Raw genomic sequence first — 20,870 nt, forward strand, 5'->3', positions numbered from 1 at the left:
TATTCTATAACAATCTCTTAGCCAAATCTTGATTGTTCTTGTGCTCCTTAAGTAAATCTTCACGTATTACTTTGTGCAGATTTACATAAGGCTTGTCATATATTGGGAGGCAATTTGCTCATAACCTATAAGTAATCTCAAGTTGGAGAGGGAGCAAATATTGCTTTAAGAAAAGTGTATTTAAATACACGTTTTAAGTCTCTATAATCACTAATTTAATTTGTTATATTACTAATTTTTCTAACAGTTGGAACTTGAAACTTGGATGAATTGAAGAAGGTTGTTGGTCATGCCACTCATCAATCATCACTCACGCCTCTTTCTCTCTCTAGATTTTTCATAGGGATATTTTGTAAAAGGGGCAAAGTAATGTTCCAAGTGATGAGTTTGGAGCACAAATTTGAATTTTTTTGAGTTTGAAGCATTGACTAACTTTGACTTAATTTTTCATCTAAAAGTAACAAAAACTAACTTTTAACTTAACTTCCCATCCAAAGTTAATGGAGACTAACGGATGTTAGGGTCAAATTTTCATGGCTCACATTAGTTTGCATAAATGGTCGAAATTGATTCATAGTTTACGGCCAAAACTTTTTCTTTTGTGGAAGAAGTCCACTTTTAAACCAATGCAAATTCCATCAATTCATTATGAAGTGACACCAAAATTAGTAATCAAGGTGGATGCAACCCTGACTTGCTGAGAAAAAAAATGTTATTATCGACGATTAAACTAGATTAGTAGCTCTTACATTTCTTGATATTTTGGATAACATAAAGATACTTAACTAATTTAAAGATTGTTATTTTTTTGGACGAGCTAAGTTACTTTGATTTAAGTGTTTACGGTTGTAATTTTTTGACAAAATTAAATTCCTAGATGGATGAATGAATGTGAAAAAGTGTTGAGAACATTTATATAAAACAGAAAAAAATTTGGTCGTAAACTATGAGTTAATTCCGACCATTTGATGCAAAATATTGTGAGTCATCGATGCTAAAAACTAACGGTCATCAAAAATTAATAGTAACATCCGTTAGTCTCCATTAACCTTGGATGAAAAGTTAAGTTAAAAGTTAGTTTTTGTTATGTTTGGATGGAAAGTTAAGTCAAAGTTAGTCAATGCTCCAAACTCAAAAAATTTCAAATTTGTGCTCCAAACTCATCACTTGGAACATTACTTTACCCCTTTTACAAAATGAATTTTTGGGTTTATAGCCCAAAAAACGGGCCCTAATAAGACATTTAGTCCTCTCTAATCCTATAAAGGGTTTCAAAACCAAAAAAATAATATAAATGGATATCTAGTCCATTTGGTGTCATCTAGAGAAAAAACACAAATCCCTATAATACCAAATAAATCATAATTCCTAATCTAACCTTCCTCATATATTATAACTGATTTATCTTCAAAATCCATAAAGATCTTCTTCCATTTTTATCTCCCACATTCTCTCTCCAATCACGTTTTTAAACAAAGAAACATATATTATAACTGATTTATCTTCAAAATCCATAATGACCTTCTTCCATTTTTATCTCCCACATTCCCTCTCCAATCACGTTTCTAAACAAAGAAACGTGATTAATTATTTTCAGTAACCGAAACCTCTTTATTCTCTCTCTCTAGATCCGATTCACATAACAAAACCTCCATTAAACTCAGAAATCTTGTTTCATCTTCATTAGATTATTTTTCAAACATTCGTCTTCTAATCCAATACACAAGCTCAGAACTCCATTTCCATTTATGTCTCTTCATATCAAGTTAATCAGGTAAAACATAAATCAATATAAGTTTTTGTGATTATATTTTAGTTTTTAGTAGTTGATTCTCTCTCTCTCTCTCTACATCTTAATCTACTGAAAATCTTCCATTAAAACAAAGAAATTGTTTCATATTCATTGGAGTTTTTCAAAATCAGTTTCTTAATTGTTAATCAGGTAAACAAAATTCTTCTTTAATGATTGATTATGTTTCAAATCGAGTATGTTGTTATTGTATTTCTCTCTCTAAAAGTTTCTTTAATGATTTCGATATTGATGAGATAATCCTTCATTACTAATTCCTAAAAATCAAGTATACTTATTGTTGCAATCAATCATCATATCAGATATCAGATATGTAGTTTAAACCTAATGATATTCGTATTTTTTTTTCAGATCTGGTTTTCAATCCGTACGGATTTATGAAACGTGGTTTTTTCGTACGGTTTCTCATAACAGAATTAACAATACATGTACATTATCATAAATTACCATAATTTATAGTAAATTATGTAAACATCTCCCGTACAATATTTTTCAAAATGAGAACATGATATATGTATTTTCTGACAAATTATATATACTTTATCACGAATATCATGAATATTATATGGAACATTAATTATGCTTTAATCTCAAAAACAGTACTCGTTTCATTATTAGAACAACTTCGCTTATATATGTAAATCCCGTGTACTTTGAAATAAATTACATATAATTTACGTAAATGTTCATGTAATTTATTGTAAATAATATACTTTTTTATATAATTTATATGTATTAATCTCTCTCCATTTGTTATCACAGATGGAGTTCCAGGCAGAATCATCAAATCAAAATAAGCAAATCAAACTTGAAATACCCTTGTTCTTGTTACTTGACTTTTTGATTGGCTCCTCGAAATATTTCATAAGAAATGCACACTTAAATGGATCTTGATCATGATTCCTTGGAAAAGCCTCATATTCAGCCCCCTCCATTAGCATTCTAAGCAATAGGGCAACATGGATGGGCACCATTATTGAACCAGAGAAGATTTTGTACGTTTTTTTTGTAACAGAATGTAAACGATGTGTTATGTAAAAGAAATTATGTGTAATGTAAAAGAAATTATGTGTAATTTACTGAACAAGACCCAAATACATTTGATAAATTACGTTGTATACTTGACAAATGATGGTTTATTCGTCATAAATAATACAATTTACGTATTTATTTCATAATTTGTATTCGATGAGTATTTATGTATGAGTAAAAACGAAAACAAATGCTGCTTTAATGTTCCCAGAAAAATATACTATTTCCAAAACTAAAAGTTAAGTGAGAGAAAGTGACATATATGTTTTGTATATTAACCCCCCAAATCACGCTAAATTGATCCTAGATTATATACTATTTCCAAATCTGAAATTTAAGTGAGAGAAAATTGTTTTGAATCGAAAAAAAATTTACATAGTAATATAGAGAAAATTTAGTTTCCAAATCTGTAAAGAAGAGAGAGAAAATTGATTTGGAAATATCCGTGGTAATGACGTTTTGGTTTTGGTTTCTGATTGATTCGGATAATAGGAAAAAGAAAATTTGATTTCCAAATCTGTTTAGAGGAGAGAGAAATTATGATTTGTTTCTATCCATTTGTTTCTAATAAATTTCCATATTTTTGGCTAATAAATCTCCATATTAAATCTGTAAAGAAGAGAGAGAAAATTGATTTGCAAAAGTTTGGATTTTGTTTCTAAACAGATTATAGAAGAGAGAGAAAATTTCGTGAGAATCTATCCGTTTTTTCCTAAATTTATCCTAAAATCAAGGTACATTAAACCGTTTGAAATTTTTGTCCGGCCCACATATTAAAATCCCGCGAAAAACGACTGGGACATGGAAGGAATTATGTAATATATATTAAGGGTTTTTAGTCCCAAGAGCAAAAGGACTAAAAATCCATTTTTTGGGAAGATTGGACCCTAAATCCTTTTTGAACATTATTTTGGACTATATACCCAAGGACCCTTTACAAAAATGGAACAATGAGTGAAAAACCCAAAAATCTAGACCCTAATAAGAAAAAAACCCATTCAAAAATAATAATGTCAAAAAAACCCATTTTTTGAACATTTTTCAAAATGTTCACAATATATGTAATTATGTTGTTAACAAGACAACATATTTTTTCATAATTCCATTTTTACCCTTATATGTTGACAACATATATGATTGTGTTGTTATAAAATGTTGACAATATCTATAATAATGTCCCGACTTATTATAAAATGTTGGCGTCATATATAATGTTCTTAACAACATATATAATGTATTAGTCAAAATATTATTTGTTCGTTAACGGATTTGTTAGATACAAAGGATAATATGCATAACATTTTAATTTTTGTAAAGGACAAATAAATAAATGCTTTAGTCTTTATATTTATGTCGAAGGCAAAACAAATAATGCCGAAACCATTTATTTTTTCACAAGACAAATCGAAAAATGTTGTAGCCAAAATGTTTGTGTTAGTTTGTCTATGTAAAATGCAAAAGAAAAAAATGCGAAATATTTTGGCAAAACAATGTCTAAGCAAGAACGAATTTGTTCAAAAATTTACAAATTGTTGAGACAAACTAAGATTTGTTCAGAAATTTACAAAATTGTCGAGAGCAAACCAAAGATTGTTCAGAAATGTTCAAAATTGTTTTTGACGTTGATTTGGGCGGAAAATTTCATTTTGGAGGGTAAAATTGTGTTTTTACCTACTGGGTTTTTTCCTCATTATTATTTAGTATTGGGCCTGATTCTCTTTAACTTCCCCATTTTGGGCCTTATAATTACCGGCCCTACAAAATATCCCTTTTTCATACCAAGAGTAAAAGTTAAAAAAATAAAAATAAATAACCCTGGCTGCAATGACAAGATTAACCCCATTTCTTTAGAAATATAACAGAACTGCCCCTTACTGCAGCTGTGAGCAGTCTGCTTGTCCCTCCGCCCTTGGCTGCTAGTACCTTTGCTCCTATAGACGTTAATAACCCTATAATGATTTCTTACAGGTGAGAAATATCCATCTCAATTTTAGTGATGTTTCTGGCAAATGGAATGATTAAGTGGTCGTAAATTGGTGCAAGGATCATAATGGAAACAACAAGGAAAATCGGAAGAGAAGCCAATGACAAAGTCAGGAAGCCGACTTTCCTATTCATGGATAATGCTCGTTGAACTAAGAAGGTTGAGAGTTGTGGTAGACAAAAGTTAAGAAGACCGGAAAGACACTGAAAGCAGGGGCGGCCCAGGCCCAAAGCAGCCAAAGCAGCTGCTTTGGGCCTCATTTGAAGAAGGGCCCCAGAACCAAGTATCTTTATAAGCACCCACTGAAAAACAGAATTAAAGAAGCAACTGCTGGCTGTTGCTCTGAATTGGTCCGGGAATTCTAATAAGAATCCCGCGTGGGCGTGGCTACCTAAGAGATCCCGCGTGACTACGGAAGGCTAAGAGATTGGAAAGGAAACCTAGTGCCGTAATGCCTAGGCCTCTAATTGCAATTGGAAAAGGTCACCTACTGACCTAGAGGTGACCTATTAATTGTAATCTTTTTTTGTTGCAAAGATAACCTAATTGTAATGGAAAAAGGAAACCTAACCACCTGTAATATAAGCACATAATTTTTATAATTGTCATCCTAAAATCTAAAACTAAAAGGCAAAACCTCATCATATTTAAGTGTTCTCTCCTTCAGTCTTTCACCCTAATTTCCCCATCTCCCTGTTATGTTCAATCTTTTTTAGGTTAATCTTTCTCTCTCAGCCCCTCTCCCTTCTACTTCATCTTTTCTCTTTTGAATTGTTTTTGTGAGAGTTAATTTAAATTGAATTTTATTGTTAAAACAAATTTCTACAATGTATCAAGTGAGTTTATTAATTATATCGGTTACAGTAGCTTCTGTCGAGAAAAGTTTTTCTAAGCTAAAATTGACCAAGTCTTACCTTTGCTCCACCATGTCACATGAGAGATTGAATGGATTAGCTATTTATCAATTGAACAAGATATGACGGAAGAATTGGACTATGAACACATCATTAGTAATTTTGCATCTCAAACGGCGAGAAAAATGTTTACAAAACATATTTCGCTCATTCTTATATGTAGATTGGATGTTCTTAAAAAGTATATAGTTCACGTTTATGTTTTTAAATTATACTTTTTACACGAATTTAAATTGTTACGCCTAACAACTTTTTTGAATTAAATTAGTGTATAAAATTAAGGCCCCGAATTTTACTTCGCTTTAGGCCCCCAAATTGCTTGGGCCGGCCCTGACTGAAAGCTATCTTTACTCTTCTACTTGTTCGGAGTACATTTTAGTATTGCAAATAGAAGTGTGAATATTAGAGCTTCAACCTGAATTTCTTGAATTAGTGTGTTGTAATAGTTTAGTTATTATTTTATTTTTCTTAAATTTGGTTACCAATTCTTTTTTATAAAAAATAAAACTATTTCCGACGGTACTATTGTTATATGCCGTCAGAAATACTAGTATTGTGCATATGGCAACTCGTATTTGTGCGAACACTACGACACGGAAACCTTATCTGCTTCTCAATGGTTGTCTGCATTTGGTTATAGAGATATTATGCAAGACTGCGCTTTTGTTATGTATAATGCGTATTGTATTAAAAAATGCCGTGTCATGAAAGGGGCACATGGAAAGAGAGAAGTCTCTAAGCATTTTCCCCAACATTAAAAATTGATCCAGATCATTCCACTAATACTATCGTAGTGTTTCTTCTTACCTTTGGTATTACAAATCTAGTTTCATAATAACCTAACAAGGAACATGTTGGGTTTTCCTCCTAGTGGGGAAACCTAGTTGGGTTTGGATTAGGAAACCAAACCCGGGCCGGAGTCGAGTTTCTTTGGGTCGGTTACTTATGACGGTGGAATTAGGGTTAAGGGTAAGTCTATAAATACTTCCTTAATCTTAATTAGAAGTATGCAACATAGTTAGAAACGCACAAGAGAAGAAGGGAGAGAAGGAGGTTGCCGAGAAGAGCGGGGCAGAACTTTTTCAGCACGCGCAGTCTTCGTTGTTCGGAAAATCCGACGGTGAGTTCTTCTCCGATTGAGCTGAAATTTGGCAGAACTGTTCTTGACATATTCATCTAGTATTTGTACGGAGGGATCGTTGATTGGTCGCCGGAATCCTACTGAATTTAGGGTCGTTTTGGGCTGCAGATTTCTGGACTGTTTTGTTCTTTCTTGTGAGGGTTTCTCCGTGTTTCTTCGTGTTTGAGATTGATTCTTTTGGGAAGGGTCTGAGTCTCGGTTGGACGTAGTCTGTAACTACTTTGCTATCATAGTTGATTTGGTTGGACTACGAGTCCCGTGGTTTTTACTTCTCACGTTGAGGAGGTTTTCCACGTTAAAAATCGTTGTCTTATTTACTTTCAGTTCTTTGTTTATTGCTCCCACATATTCTTCTATATTATCCTCGTAACTAACACAAAGGGAAAAACTCTTGTTTCCGCTGCGCCTAAGTGCCCGTTTTTCCCAACAGAACATTATAAAGATATACTCGTATAAATATATATTATTACAGAGCCGTGTCTGAGAAATTGGGAGCCCGGGGCCGCATTTTTGTGAGACCCCATTTATGTTATCATTATTTCAGACATCCTCTTTATACCAAAAATTATTAGAATGTATCTATTGTTATTCTTAAATTCTATTTATTAAATCTAGTTATCTTGCAAAATCAATAAAATTATAATAACATTGATAGATATTGAAAAGGAAAAGAAAAAATACACACGTATTTATAATAGTTTTTTAAAATTATCTTAAGTTATTGAACTACTTTTTGAAAAAATTAATTTAAACAATTAATCAAAATTGAAATTGTCATATTGTACAAATTTTGTATTATTGGATCTACTTCTAATTTGGTCATAAAAACTTTAGAACAAAAGGTATACACATGGTTAATTTAAAGTTATTCTTAAGACAATGGACATGAAAGCCCAAAAAATTAATGGGCACATTAGTTAAGAAAGTAAATAAAAATTAAACTCTAATTAACGGTGCAGGAGGTCGAACCCTTAACCTCGGGGCCACAATCTCACGACCTCACCGCTAAAGCTTTGTGAAAATTATGATCAAAAGTTACAGGATGAGTCCCTTAATGTTTACAAGTAGGGGTGGGAATCGGGCGGGTGCGGACGGACTCGGACAACAATGAGCCGGACTCGGACGGATCGGGCTCGGATAAGCCGAGCCCGCGGTAGGGAGTCGGGCGGATCCGGCCGGACCAAACACGCAATATAGGAGCCCGTAGCCCGTCCGAGCCCGGCTGCCCGAGCGGGTTCCAACGGACTCGGGCCAGACGGGCTCGGGTTATTTTTTTAAAAAATAGTTAACACTATTCCATCTCATTTATATTTGTTTTAAGTAGCTTTTTTTTGCCTTTATGCCCTCGTTATACAAAGTGTTGTTTTTTCAAAACTAATTTTTTTTTAATTCAACAATCATCTAAATCTCCCTAGAGGTCAATTTTCACTAGGATAAGATTACAGTAAAGATCAACATCCCAATATCCATAGGCATCTAAATACCTTTTTTTAGCTTATAATGGTCATTCGTAACCCAATTTTGTTCAAAGTACTTATGAATCAACATCTCAATATCCATAGCTCCTAAGTGAGGACATGTAGAAAGAAAGCCCACAAAATTCCTTCATCAGAAAGCCCAAATGAAACCCTAAATCATCATAATAACAAATCGTACAAACAAAATAAAAAAGATTACAGCAAAAATTACAACACCACTATCAAATAATAAACAAAATACAACCTTAAAAATAAAATGAAAGAGGTTACAGAAAAACCTAGCAAAATAAGAGATAACAGAAATAAAAGAGATTACAGAACAACCCAATTACATATCTCAATCTCATTACTTGTTGATTAAAGAAATAAAAGAGATTACAGAAAAACCTAACAATATAAAAGAGATTACATAAATAAAAGAGATTATAGCGAGAGTCAAGCAAACACTACTAACCGTGGAACTGTAGATCATAGAGAGTCAGAGAGACCAAACCGACAGTAACCGAGAGACACTAGGACAATAGATTAAATGTTTGGATTCTCCTTCAACAATGTCTCTTTTGCTAATGATGCTTTTTTCTCCAATAGCTCCGACCATTTTTTGCTTTCCTGCATGCATATTTTACATTACTAATCACTTCCAAACTGCTGAGGGATATATATAGAGAGAGAGAGAGAGGGAGTTACCTTTACATTCAGAAGTCATTTTCACATTTGGGTTTTGCCTTATACAAGATTAGAATGAGACTCTTTCCTTCATATCCTTTACTTATAATGAATTTGTTAATCTTTGGTTAAATGGAAGGTTGGATGTTAGGGATTAGAGATAGAGGCGCAGAGAGAGAGAGAGAGATAGAGGCACAAAGAGAGAGAGATGCGCAGAGAGAAAAAGGCGCAGAGAGAGAGGGGTGTTAGGGATTTAGGATTTGTTTCAGAAACGAGTGGGTTTTATAGCCGTGGTAGATTTAATCCAACGGCTGAGATATGATTTGAAGGGGCGCCCTATCTCAGCCGTTGGATAAAAAAATGACACGCGGATTTTGTCGGGCAAACTGTCGGGCTCTTCAATCGGGCGATCTATCGGGCTCTTCCAGCGGGCTCTTAATCGGGCTCGGACACGGACGGGTTTTTCGGGCCGGGACTCGGATTTGAGAGCCTATCCGAGTCCCGGCCCTATAAGCCCGAGCCATCGGGCCGGGTAAGTCCGGCTCGGGTATGACTCGGTCTGCGGGTCAAAACGGTCTGTGCGGAACGGGCCGGACCCCGGGTTCCCAGACCGTTTTCCCAGCCCTATTTACAAGTAGGTCAGCCATCTACAACTCTACCCCTGGATGAGTGGGCCCTTTTGAGGTAGGGGCTCAGGGCGGATGCCCCTCCCCCCCCTCAAACACAGTTTTGTATTATTATACATCAATTTAAAGTAAAGAAGTGATCAATTGACATCAAATAATCATGTTTAATATGATATGTAGTCGATTGATAATTCTTTAATGTATTTCTCAGTTAATCTTACACCTTTTTTTCTTTGAACACCAGGGTCGTGGATGGGGGAGTGCGGGCCGTGCTCTCGCACAGGGCCCCCAACCACAAGGGCCCACCATTTTTAATTTCTTTGGCTTTAGAGTTTAACATATTAAGTACCGACTAAATCACATCTTAAACGGCAAAGTGGCACTAGCTCCATTGGTTAGATCCTTTATTCACGGACAAGAGGTCACGGGTTTGAGACCCCCTGTGTTGGCATTTTAGCATTGTTTTTTTAAAGAGAGCAATGCTTATTCTTTTTTTTGTTGATAGCTAATTATGCCATATTAAGTTTTATAGTTAATTTTAATTCTTATAGTATTTACACATTAAATAAGTTTTATATCAACATCATACTTTGAGTTTATATTGATCAATGATTAAATCATTTCAAAATGAAAAAAAAATGTAAAAAGTCTCTTAACACTTTCATATTTTTCATACAAAGGGGTCCTGCTCGGAATTTGGCACTGGGCCCATAAATTCCCAGCCACGGCCCTGTTGAACACAATAATCTTTTTCATCTCCGCCCTCTTGTTTTTCTCAAAACCTTTGTCTCATATTTCCATGCATGAACTATATCCTTAAACCTAAGTAAAGTCATGGATCTTTACCTCAAGTTAATATTTTACTGACCAAGTGACGATAACGGCAATCATAACCTAATAATGTTTAGGTTATACATCGTATTTTTCTGGTTTCCTTTAGTATCTCAATTTTATTTTTAAATTCTGATCCCTCGTACTTTGAAGTACATAATAAATAAAAGTTACATAATCCATATGTAGAATGAATTAATTAAAATCGTAAGATAATATTGAAGAAATTTATCATGAAAGTCACACGTCAATAGAAATTATGTGACTCCCACTAATAATGTGTAAACTTTAGTAAATTAAATTAATATCTATTATATTAAAACAACTCAATCAGTTATTTAAGGGATAAGTCTGACCGTCCATTTTATTTTAGAATTTTGGTTGGGAACACATCCGCCGATATAAAATCATTTTATGTAAGGGTCCGTGGGTATATAGACCAAAATAATATTCAAAAAAGGTTTATGATCCAATCTTCCCAAAACATGGATATTTAGTCCTTTTACATTATGGACATAATAACTCATTCTTTATGAGAGAACTACCGTCCATGTCCCTCCTACAAAAATCACGGGATTTTTAATTTTCCAGAGTGAATTTGGAATGTTTTTAATGTGGGCGTGATCTAGGGGATTTAAAGCAACTAACGTATAAATCCGAAATTGATTTTTCTCTATCTTCTAACCGTTTTGGAAAGCAAATCTATTTCCAAATCAATTCAAAACAAAAATCATAACCAAATCAATTTTCTCTCTCTTTGCAGATTTGTAAACCAAATCAATTTTCTCTCTCTTACTATGTAAATTTTTTTCAATTCAAATCAATTTTCTCTCACTTAACTTTCAGATTTGGAAACCAAATCAATTTTCTCTCTCTTTACAGATTTGAAAACCAAATCAATTTTCTCTCTCTTACTATGTAAATTTTTTTCGATTCAAATCAATTTTCTCTCACTTAGCTTTCAGATTTGGAAATAGTATATTTTCTAGGATCAATTTAGCGTGATTTGGGGGTTAATATACAAAACATATATATCACTTTCTCTCACTTAACTTTCAGTTTTGGAAATAGTATATTTTTCTGGGAACATTAAAGCAACATATGTTTTCGTTTTTACTCATACATAAATACACATAGAATACAAATTATGAAACAAATACGTAAATTATGTATTATTTATGACGAGGAAACCATCATTTGTCAAGTATACAACATAATTTATCAAATGTATGTGGGTCTTGTTCAATAAATTACACATAATTTCTTTTACATGACACATAATTTTTTTTTACATTACACATCCTTTACATTCTGTTACAAAAAAAAAAGTACAAAATCTTCTTTGGTTCAAAAATGGTGCCCATCCATGTACTCTCCATTAGTTTCGTTGACTCACTTTGATTTGATGATTCTCTTTGAAATTTCATCTGGTATATCAAATCTACACACATAAATACACATACATTAAAGGAAAAAAAAAATCATATATTGTATTATAAACTACATGTACAGTTTCGTAAATTATATATAACGTTTGTCAAATTTTGACAACATTTGAAGCTTTTGAGTAGTTTGGTAAACTTATCAAGGCTACTATTTTGGGTGAAAAGTACACGTAATGGTAAATAAATAATACACAATTTATGTGCACTTATACGTAAATTATATCCATAATGGTAAGAACATGAAGATATACGTAAATTATATATACTTTATTGCAAAGTACACGAGATTTGATAGTAAAGCAAAGTATTTCTACTAATGAAATGAGTACTGTTTTGATGTTAAAGCACGGATAATGTTTCTATAAATTACCCATAATTTACTATAAATTGTGGTAATTTACGATAAAGTACATGTACTGTAAATTCTGTTATGAGTAACCGTACGAAAGAACAAATGTTTCATAAATCCGTACGGATTGAAAACCAGATCTGAAGAAAAAAAAATGAGAATATCATTAAGCTTAAACTACAAATCTAAAGATATCTGCTATGATGATTGATTGCAATAATGTCAAACTCGAGTTGAAGGATTAAACATCAAGATCAAAAACATAAATGAAATTTTAAGAGAGAGAAAGAAAATAAACATCAAACATTCGATTGATGATTGATAATCTGATCTCATGAAATATCAGAAACAATAGAAGATTAAACATAGATCTAAAGAAATATGATATTATCACTGGATGCAAACATAACATAATAATTTTGAAGGAATCATTGAATAAGGAATAAACATAAAGATCTTAAACAGTTATGAAAATTTTAGGATTTTAGTTATGAATCATTGAATAAGGAATAAACAATTAAAGATCTTAAACAATTATGAAAATTTTAGAGAGAGAAAATAAACATCATACATTCGAAGTTAATGAATTAGTAAACAGATCTTATAGATATGTATCATAAATCTGATACGTTTTATAATAGAGCGAAATAATTAGGGTTTTAGTTATAAGAAGAAATATTAGATATTAACAATGGTGTTTATAAAGATTTCGAAAGTATTAAACCTGATAAATGATGAATTTGGACAGCAATATAATGTAGAAGAAGAAGATTTTATGAGTTTAATGGAGGTTTGTCAACTAAATCGGTTTTAGAGAGATCAAATAAAGAGTTTCCATTACTGAAAATAATGAAGATATCCTTACTTTGAATAGAAACATGATTGGAGAGAAATATGGGAGATAATAATGAAGATATCCTTACTTTGAATAGAAACATGATTGGAGAGAAATATGGAAGATAAATATGAAAAAATATATGCATAGATTTCGAAGATAAATCAGTTATAAAATATGGAAAGGTTAGATTAGGGATTATGAAATAATATTTCTTCTAGAGATTTGTATTTTTCTCTCTAGATGAGACTAAATGGACTAGATATCCATTTATATTATTTTTTGGGTGCTTCTAAAGGCACCTGACCAAACAGCTGTTAGCATCCATCTCTGTTGGCACCAGGCCCAACCGCTCTATTCTCTGTTGGCACCACTCAAGTATGTAGGCACCGGTCCATTATCTGTTGACCCTAACCCCTCCATCCATCTCTCACAAAATCCATCCAAAATTGGGGATTTTAAACTTTCTCTCTCTAAGCTCTTACAAAACCGAGTTTAAACCTCATCAAATCGCTCATAATCTCACTAATCTCTCTCAAATATTGCTGAGAATAAGTCATTTGACTCTCTAAGTGTTAGAATCAAGAATCATTTGGTGGAGACGAAGTTGAAATCAAGCTACAATTGCTCCTTCAAGGTTGGTTCAAAAACCCTAACTTTTTTTAATTTTTTTTGAATAAATTTGTTGTTTGATTGATTGGGGATGTTAATAGTGTGTTGTAACATGTTCAGAATGTTGTATTCTTCAATTTCGAATATATTTAGAGCATTTTCTGTGAATATTTGATGCCCATGTGTACTGCCCTAGATCTATGAAGCTTCTGGAACGACTCGGACGGACTGGTCCAGTCCGTCCGTGTCTTCCTAGTCACGGATCAGCTAATCCGTGACTTAGTACAAAGAAACGGACTCCCTTTCCAGTCCGCGACGGACTGGGTAATCCGTTCCGGACTTAAAGGGCCCGGATTACCTGATCCGGGACCTTAGTTTTTTTTTTTTTAATCTTTCATATTTTTCTTTCTTTATTTTTCTCATCATTTTTCCTTCATTATTTGAATGACCTTTTTTGTAGCGATACGTGCCTATTTTGAATGACCTTTTTTGTAGCGATACGTGCCTATTTTGAATGACCTTTTTTGTAGCGATACTTCTAATTTTTCCTTCATTAATTTAGAGTAGGAAAATATATTTTGATTATTTATTGTTTGTGCATCACATATCCGCGTATTATTCAAAAGTTATTATGGCACCACGTAAGCAACGACGAACGCAAGGAGATGAGAACGAAACAGAGCCTCCTATTTCGACAGCAGAAACAGAAGTAGGGGGGTCATCTTCATTTTCAGACCCGTACTCTGGAGGTCCGATAGATCGTGCGCTTCTACCTTGTTTCAAGAATCATGTTGCTTATACGATTTGGAACAAACCGGTAAGCAAATATTATTTTCTAATTTTAGTAGTTATGATAAAATTTTGTTAATCATCAATCTAAAACAATATCTTTTTTATTTTCAGGAGAGGCCGGTGCTGAAGTTACACAACCATGCGTCTGCCGTAGTTGTGGGTACTGCTTTGAAGAAGACGAATGGGTGGGACCTGGAAACTGAGTGTCAAAGTGTTCGAGAGAGAGTCCGGAACACGGGATTGGCCCACATCGCCAAATATTCATACACCAAGCTAGATCGTGTTCTAATCTCGGCATTTACAGAGCGGTGGTACGAGGACACAAATACTTTCCACATGCCGTTCGGGGAGATGACGATCACGTTAGAGGATGTGTATCGCATATGTGGTCTTCCAATTGAAGGTAAACCCGTTGTTCTGTCCAAGACGGATGATGAAGATTTGAACGATGACGATGACGATGACGATGATACAAAAGATCCAGATGCATTACTAGTCTCTCGTTATTTACAATTAGATTACGAAGGTGTAAAACTGCACTTAGGTAAATCTAAGTCTGTGGAGCTTAAGTGGTTGAGGGAGCAATGCAGTGGGTCGAAAGAGGATGACACCGACCTTGTCAAAGATGCTGTTGCACGGGCATACCTCTTGCATCTTTTTGGTTGTACTCTTTTTGCTGATAAGAGTGCAACTAAGGTTCCTTTTGTCTATCTACGTTATCTGAAGAACTTAGATGATATTTCGAGTTACTCGTGGGGAACAGCGGCGCTTGCCTATCTTTATCGGCAGATTGGTTTTGCTTCGAGGGGAGGAAATCAATTGGCTGGTTATCTTACTTTATTTCAGGTAATTTCATATTTATTTTTGTCTCTCAATTATTTCTTTATTATGTTAGAGTAGCGAATAATAAATGTGTATTTAACATTACATTTGTAGGCGTGGATCGATGAACACTTCAAACTTGGGGTGTCTGTTCCCAACCCAAAATATGATCCTACATCTAACGTGCCCCGGATGTATAAATGGGAGGAACACGTTTTGAAAGGCAACAAGGCATGTGCTCTAGGAAGCACTCGTGAGCAATTGGACGGTCTGACTGAGAGAGATGTATGTATTTTATTTATTAATTTTTTCCTGTGTTCTATAATACCTGACGTATGCTATAGGAATCACTCGTTAAACGTCTGTATCATGTAGGTCATTTGGGACCCATATCGTCCCTTATTGTCTGGTGATGCACTACCACTTCCTGAATACTCTTTTTACACTGGTTGCATCGCGGTTAACGATATTGCCGAGCCCTATCACCCTGATAGGGTGTTAAGGCAACTTGGGTTGGTTCAAGTCATCCCTAAAGAACCGATTCGACCAAAAAAGGTGTCGAAGGATGGAGATTTTAAAAACTTTGGTAATGTGGCTTCTTATTGGGGGCGTTGGGAAGATCACCTACTAAACATGAGTGATAGACCGAAGGAGGTATCTTTGGCTCCGTGGGAGGCAAGCGCTCAGTATAACAATTGGTTCAAGAGAGTATCTCACCCGTTTCTACAAAACCCAGCTTTGTACAAATCCAATAGACCAGAACAGTACATAGGTTCGGTATCGTACTACGGGAGTATTCGATTTATCATTCTTTTGTTTTGTTACTTTTGAATTTGTAGCTATAATTTGTTACCTAATTTATTATTAATCCATTGTTATTTTTTTAGAGAGATGGAATTGATCGTGCCATTGTAGCGATTCAAGCGTCTGACGTTCCGTTAGGGCTTGAAATCCTAACTAATGCGAGGGCTGAAATGCCGCTTCCCGAATGTCCTCATCAACCTCAACCAGAACCTGAACCAAGAAGATCGTCTAGAAAAACTACGGTGAAGAAATCGAGGAAATCACAAAGGGAATGAAGTATTATATTATCTCATATATTATGGTTTAGAATCTCAAGAGTAATCTCGTTATTTTGAATTGCTTTTGTGAACAACGGTTACTTTTTTTTAACTTCTTTTGTGAACGATGTGTATCGTACAATTTGATCTATGTTTGAACATCGTTACTCTTGTTTTAACAAGTTTTAACATCTACCGTACATTTTGATTGTTCTTCTTGTTTTTTTAACAAGTTTTAATATCTATCAAACTGTAACGACTCTAAGATCTACCGAACGGAAGGTTTAGAAAACGCCACCTTAAGTACCATTGTTTGGAAAAAAAAAAACCGTACGGATCAGCTAATCCGTGCCTTCCCTTCTCAGGTCACGGATCTATGGATCCGTGACTTTGTTACAAGAAACGGATCCATAGATCTGTTTCTTTCTAACAGGAAAACAGTAACCCCTGTTAGAAAGTAACGGATCTATGGATCCGTGACGACTTTACAAGAAACGGATCCATAGATCCGTTTCTTTCTAACAGGGGTTCCTGTTAGAGATTGACGGATCTCTGGATCCGTCCCTTTGTGAACCAAAACGGATTCAGGGATCCGTGACCTGTATGAAACTCCTGTTTTTCTGTTTCTTTTCGATTATAAACCCAAAGAAAAAAAAAAGTTAAGTAACGAAGACAATTAATCATCTAAATTTATTCAAATATTAAATCAAAAACTTTGTAACTCGGTCTTTCAGTACACCTTAATCATCACTTAAATTTATCACACTACTACTTGGCTCATTCGAATTATCATGAGAATAAAATTTCTTTCCATCCTCGATTCTATCTCTAACAAGTTCAAGCCAACCCGTTGCCTCTAGCGATGCATACCTAGACCATTGCGGTGCAATGGGAGGGAGTATAGAATCTTTTTTGAGTTTAACGTTCATAAAGTGACCACCACTATATGTAATGCATGCAATTTTATAACCCTCAGAAGGTGGACCACTAAGTAAGGGTAAGAAAGTTGTCGAACAACCTATAGACAAATGAACTAATATGCAATTGAAGCTACTCGCCACAACTATACTAGTGTACGGGTGAATGTAGAACCAATCTTCCGGACATGTAAAATTGAAGTTGTTCGCGGCACTTAATGTTTGAGTGTAATCTCTTATTCCAAACATCTCTTTGTAGAGTGTGCACTGATCCTCAAGTTCTTTTATGACATTTTCGCGAACTTGTTTCCAACCATCTTCTAGTGAAAACCCAAGTCCTTTACCAACGGCATGAAACCCACAATGACCATCGCCTGGCACATCTATAATCTCATCCAAGAATGGATGCATAACTGGCGGAATCTGTCCTTTGTATCTTTCAAAATTGGGTATGGTTGCTTTCGGTGCTTTGGTTACTTTGTTAACTTTACGTACTGTCTGAGTGGAGGGAACACATTCATCAACACACTTTGCATATTCGAAAGCAGATGGGTTCCTCTTAGTAGATTTTGCAGCTTCTTTTTCTTTTTTGCTCGTTCTTCTTTGTTTCGGAGCCCCTTTTGTCTTTGTTTGTTGCAATGGCTCACACAAGTTTGTCATGACCGGAAAAGAAATTTCCCTCAACTTCTCAAGTATTGCGGTCCTCTCAGCATCACTGGATTTATCCCACATTAAATAAAGGTGCTCCATCTCATGTGATGCGTCAAGATCATTATGAATCGGCGGAGTCGGGTTAATGGATAGCTTGGTCCACCGAGGGTGAATGATGTCCTTTGGACATACCTTATCTTGATTCATCAAAGATACCATCTCATGAGCACAAGGGAGACCATAGACATACCTTAGAACACATCCGCAATTTTGAACGTTAATATCAATCCCATTTGCACGGTCGATCTCATCTACCATAAGATCTAATGCCGCGTGCGAGACATAACCACGTAGCTCTTTAAAAAACTTGATTTGATGCCCTTCCTTCACCTTAATACGACTGTGCTCAAAAGATGTTATAATTTCACATGTCTCGGTTTCTGTCATGATATGCATAAATTCCCAGCACGTAACATAGTTACCTTCGGAGCTACATAGATATTTCTTCAATTTGGAATGAGCACCTTCCACACGATTTGTTGTAGTATTTCCCATGTGAATAACCCCGTTAGTCCATGCAGTCACAAATCTCTCTTTCAATCCCAACCAGGTATCTTGAACATAACTAACATCTTTATGATGTGTGTTTGACCAAAACTTCACAAAAGTTTCCACCGCCTCATTATAACCACTTTCAGTCTCAGCATACATGATAGCTCGAAACATTGTCATAAACACATTGAATTGTTCTTGTTTGAAATGACCTTTGACTTTGGCTACCACACACTTGTCGATGTGGAAAGTACATAGCAACCTTTGAGCATTTGGAAAGACTTCACCAATGGCGTTAATCAGTGCAAGTTCACGATCGGTAATAAACACGATTGGCATTGAGTTGGGAGGAAACAACGTCCGCAAACGATTAAGGGCCCATGTGTACTGATTAGTTGTCTCCCCATCCATAAATGTAAAGGCCGCGGTGAAGGATTTCAACGTAGAAGTTACCCCGACAATCTCAAGCAATGGCTTGTTAAATCGGTTGGTTTTATACGTACAATCGAGCAATAACACGGTATGGAAACTCTGTATTAATCGAATACAATCAGGATGTGCCCAAAATAGATTTGTTACCTCATCAGTGTCTTCGTTCTTTGAAAAATGGTAGACGTAATGGTGTTCCACCAACAACTTAATGACTTGTTGCATCGGACTCCTTCCTTCTTGGTTTTCCATACGTATGTTCGCACGTGCATTGTAAATGGTTTTCAACGTTGATGTGTTATCCTTGAATTGTTCATGAATTTGAGAAAGAATTTGAGCTGGCTTCGAACCAATTTTTAATAGATGTTTCACAACAGCTTTTTCATCGGGTTTCAACCTATTCACATATGCGTGACCTAGAAGACTTTCAGCTAACTCGTGGTTATGGATTCCAGACACAACTGACACTTTCCACGTGTCATTAACCCCCGGTATTCCTTTGAGCTTGAACGGACATTGACATTTTTTGGTGCTCGATTTCCTTTTCTTTATAGGTGGTTGATGGGATTTTGGAACTAAATCCTTCTTCTCATGTGAACGAAATACTCCACTTCTTTCGCAACATAATTCTAACCGGGGTTTCTGTCCACCTCTTCTATTACCTGACCTGGAGGTCAATACTACAAACTTATGTTTTTTCCCAATTTCTTGAGCCCAACCGATTAACTCCTCTTTAGTTTGAAAAACATCTTCAGTCACAAAATACTAACCAACATCAATACTAATAAATTGACACCCATCATTTGAAGGTCGATTTTCTTCTTCGGCATGGTACTCCTCTTCGATAGGAACAATATTAAGGTCCGGAATCTGTCAAAAGGTGAAAAAAAACATAAAAATCACTTAAAGATAAAAAAAAATCTTCAGGATGGAACGGACTGAACGAGTCCGGGATTTATCAGCTAAGGACGGATCAGTCTATCCGTTCAAATATACAAGAGCACGGACTTTTGAGTCCGTGACATTTCATTTATAAACGGATAGACCGATCCGTTAGTGACTAATAAGTACCGGACTGGTTCAGTCCGTCCGCGTCACCGAAGTTTCACTTTGGTTTTTTCAAAAACTCACACAACACGTATAAAAACATATAAAATAGGATCGGGGAATGGTTGTATACCTCATGAGAAACTTCTCCTTGCCCGGAAATAGGTGAAAGAGTTGGAATCGATGTAGTTGTTAAATTTTTAGAACTCTCTTCTTCCATGGTTATCTTCCTAATTTCTTTTCAAAAGATGATATAAAGAAGCTATAAATTAGATGTAACACAGCTGTATGATGAATAAATCACCCGGATTAATTTTTTCGAATAAAAGAATAGTCGCCGGTAGGTGTCGGAGACGTTGCCGTCGCCGTTGCCGGAGAATGTTGCACTCTTTTCTAGGGTTTTGTTTTGGAAGAAGAATTGATTAGGATTCCTTTTTTGTTGGAAGAAGATGATGGAAGAAGTAAACGAAGGTGAACGTCACCCACATTAAAAACCGGTGCTTATAGAGACCTCGAGTCAAAAATCATTGACTTGAGTCAACAATATTTTTGGATGCTGACGAGACATGAAAATGTCCCATCTGAATCTCTTAACTCGGGTTAGTTAGTCCAGTTCGAGCAGTTACTCTCATGAATTACTTGTTTCTCTTGTCCAGGTGTCTTCTATGGAATTGAGCGCGAAAACGGTTAAAATCGGGAGATTGACACATTAGGGACATTTCGGTAATTTGGTGCTAATGGTGTTTTGGTAGTTTGGTGTATTTTGATACTCGGATGAAACTAGAATTCAAGACGAACTCGTGGGCGAAAACAGAAGTCCAAACGGAGTCCGGATGAGCAAAATAGAGCAGGTCAAAGTTGGGGTCAAACAATGTC

At 35.1% G+C, this 20,870-nt stretch overlaps 1 protein-coding gene across 1 annotated transcript; it reads right to left on the reverse strand.

Annotated features, from left to right (window-relative positions):
* Positions 1 to 17,138: 17,138 nt before the first annotated feature.
* On the reverse strand, positions 17,139 to 20,552 carry LOC147542920 (uncharacterized). The gene is made up of 2 exons (XM_086635358.1): positions 20,128 to 20,552; positions 17,139 to 19,817 (listed from the first exon to the last, which is right to left on the reverse strand). Exon 2 carries the CDS (start codon positions 19,197 to 19,199, stop codon positions 17,139 to 17,141), a length of 2,061 nt encoding a protein of 686 aa, XP_086491484.1. The 5' UTR covers positions 19,200 to 19,817; positions 20,128 to 20,552.
* Positions 20,553 to 20,870: the final 318 nt, after the last annotated feature.

Source organism: Eschscholzia californica, unplaced genomic scaffold (genome assembly GCF_041429995.1).
Source record: "Eschscholzia californica isolate CP2 unplaced genomic scaffold, dmEscCali1.0.p SCAF_4, whole genome shotgun sequence".
In the NCBI taxonomy this organism is placed as follows: domain Eukaryota; kingdom Viridiplantae; phylum Streptophyta; class Magnoliopsida; order Ranunculales; family Papaveraceae; genus Eschscholzia; species Eschscholzia californica.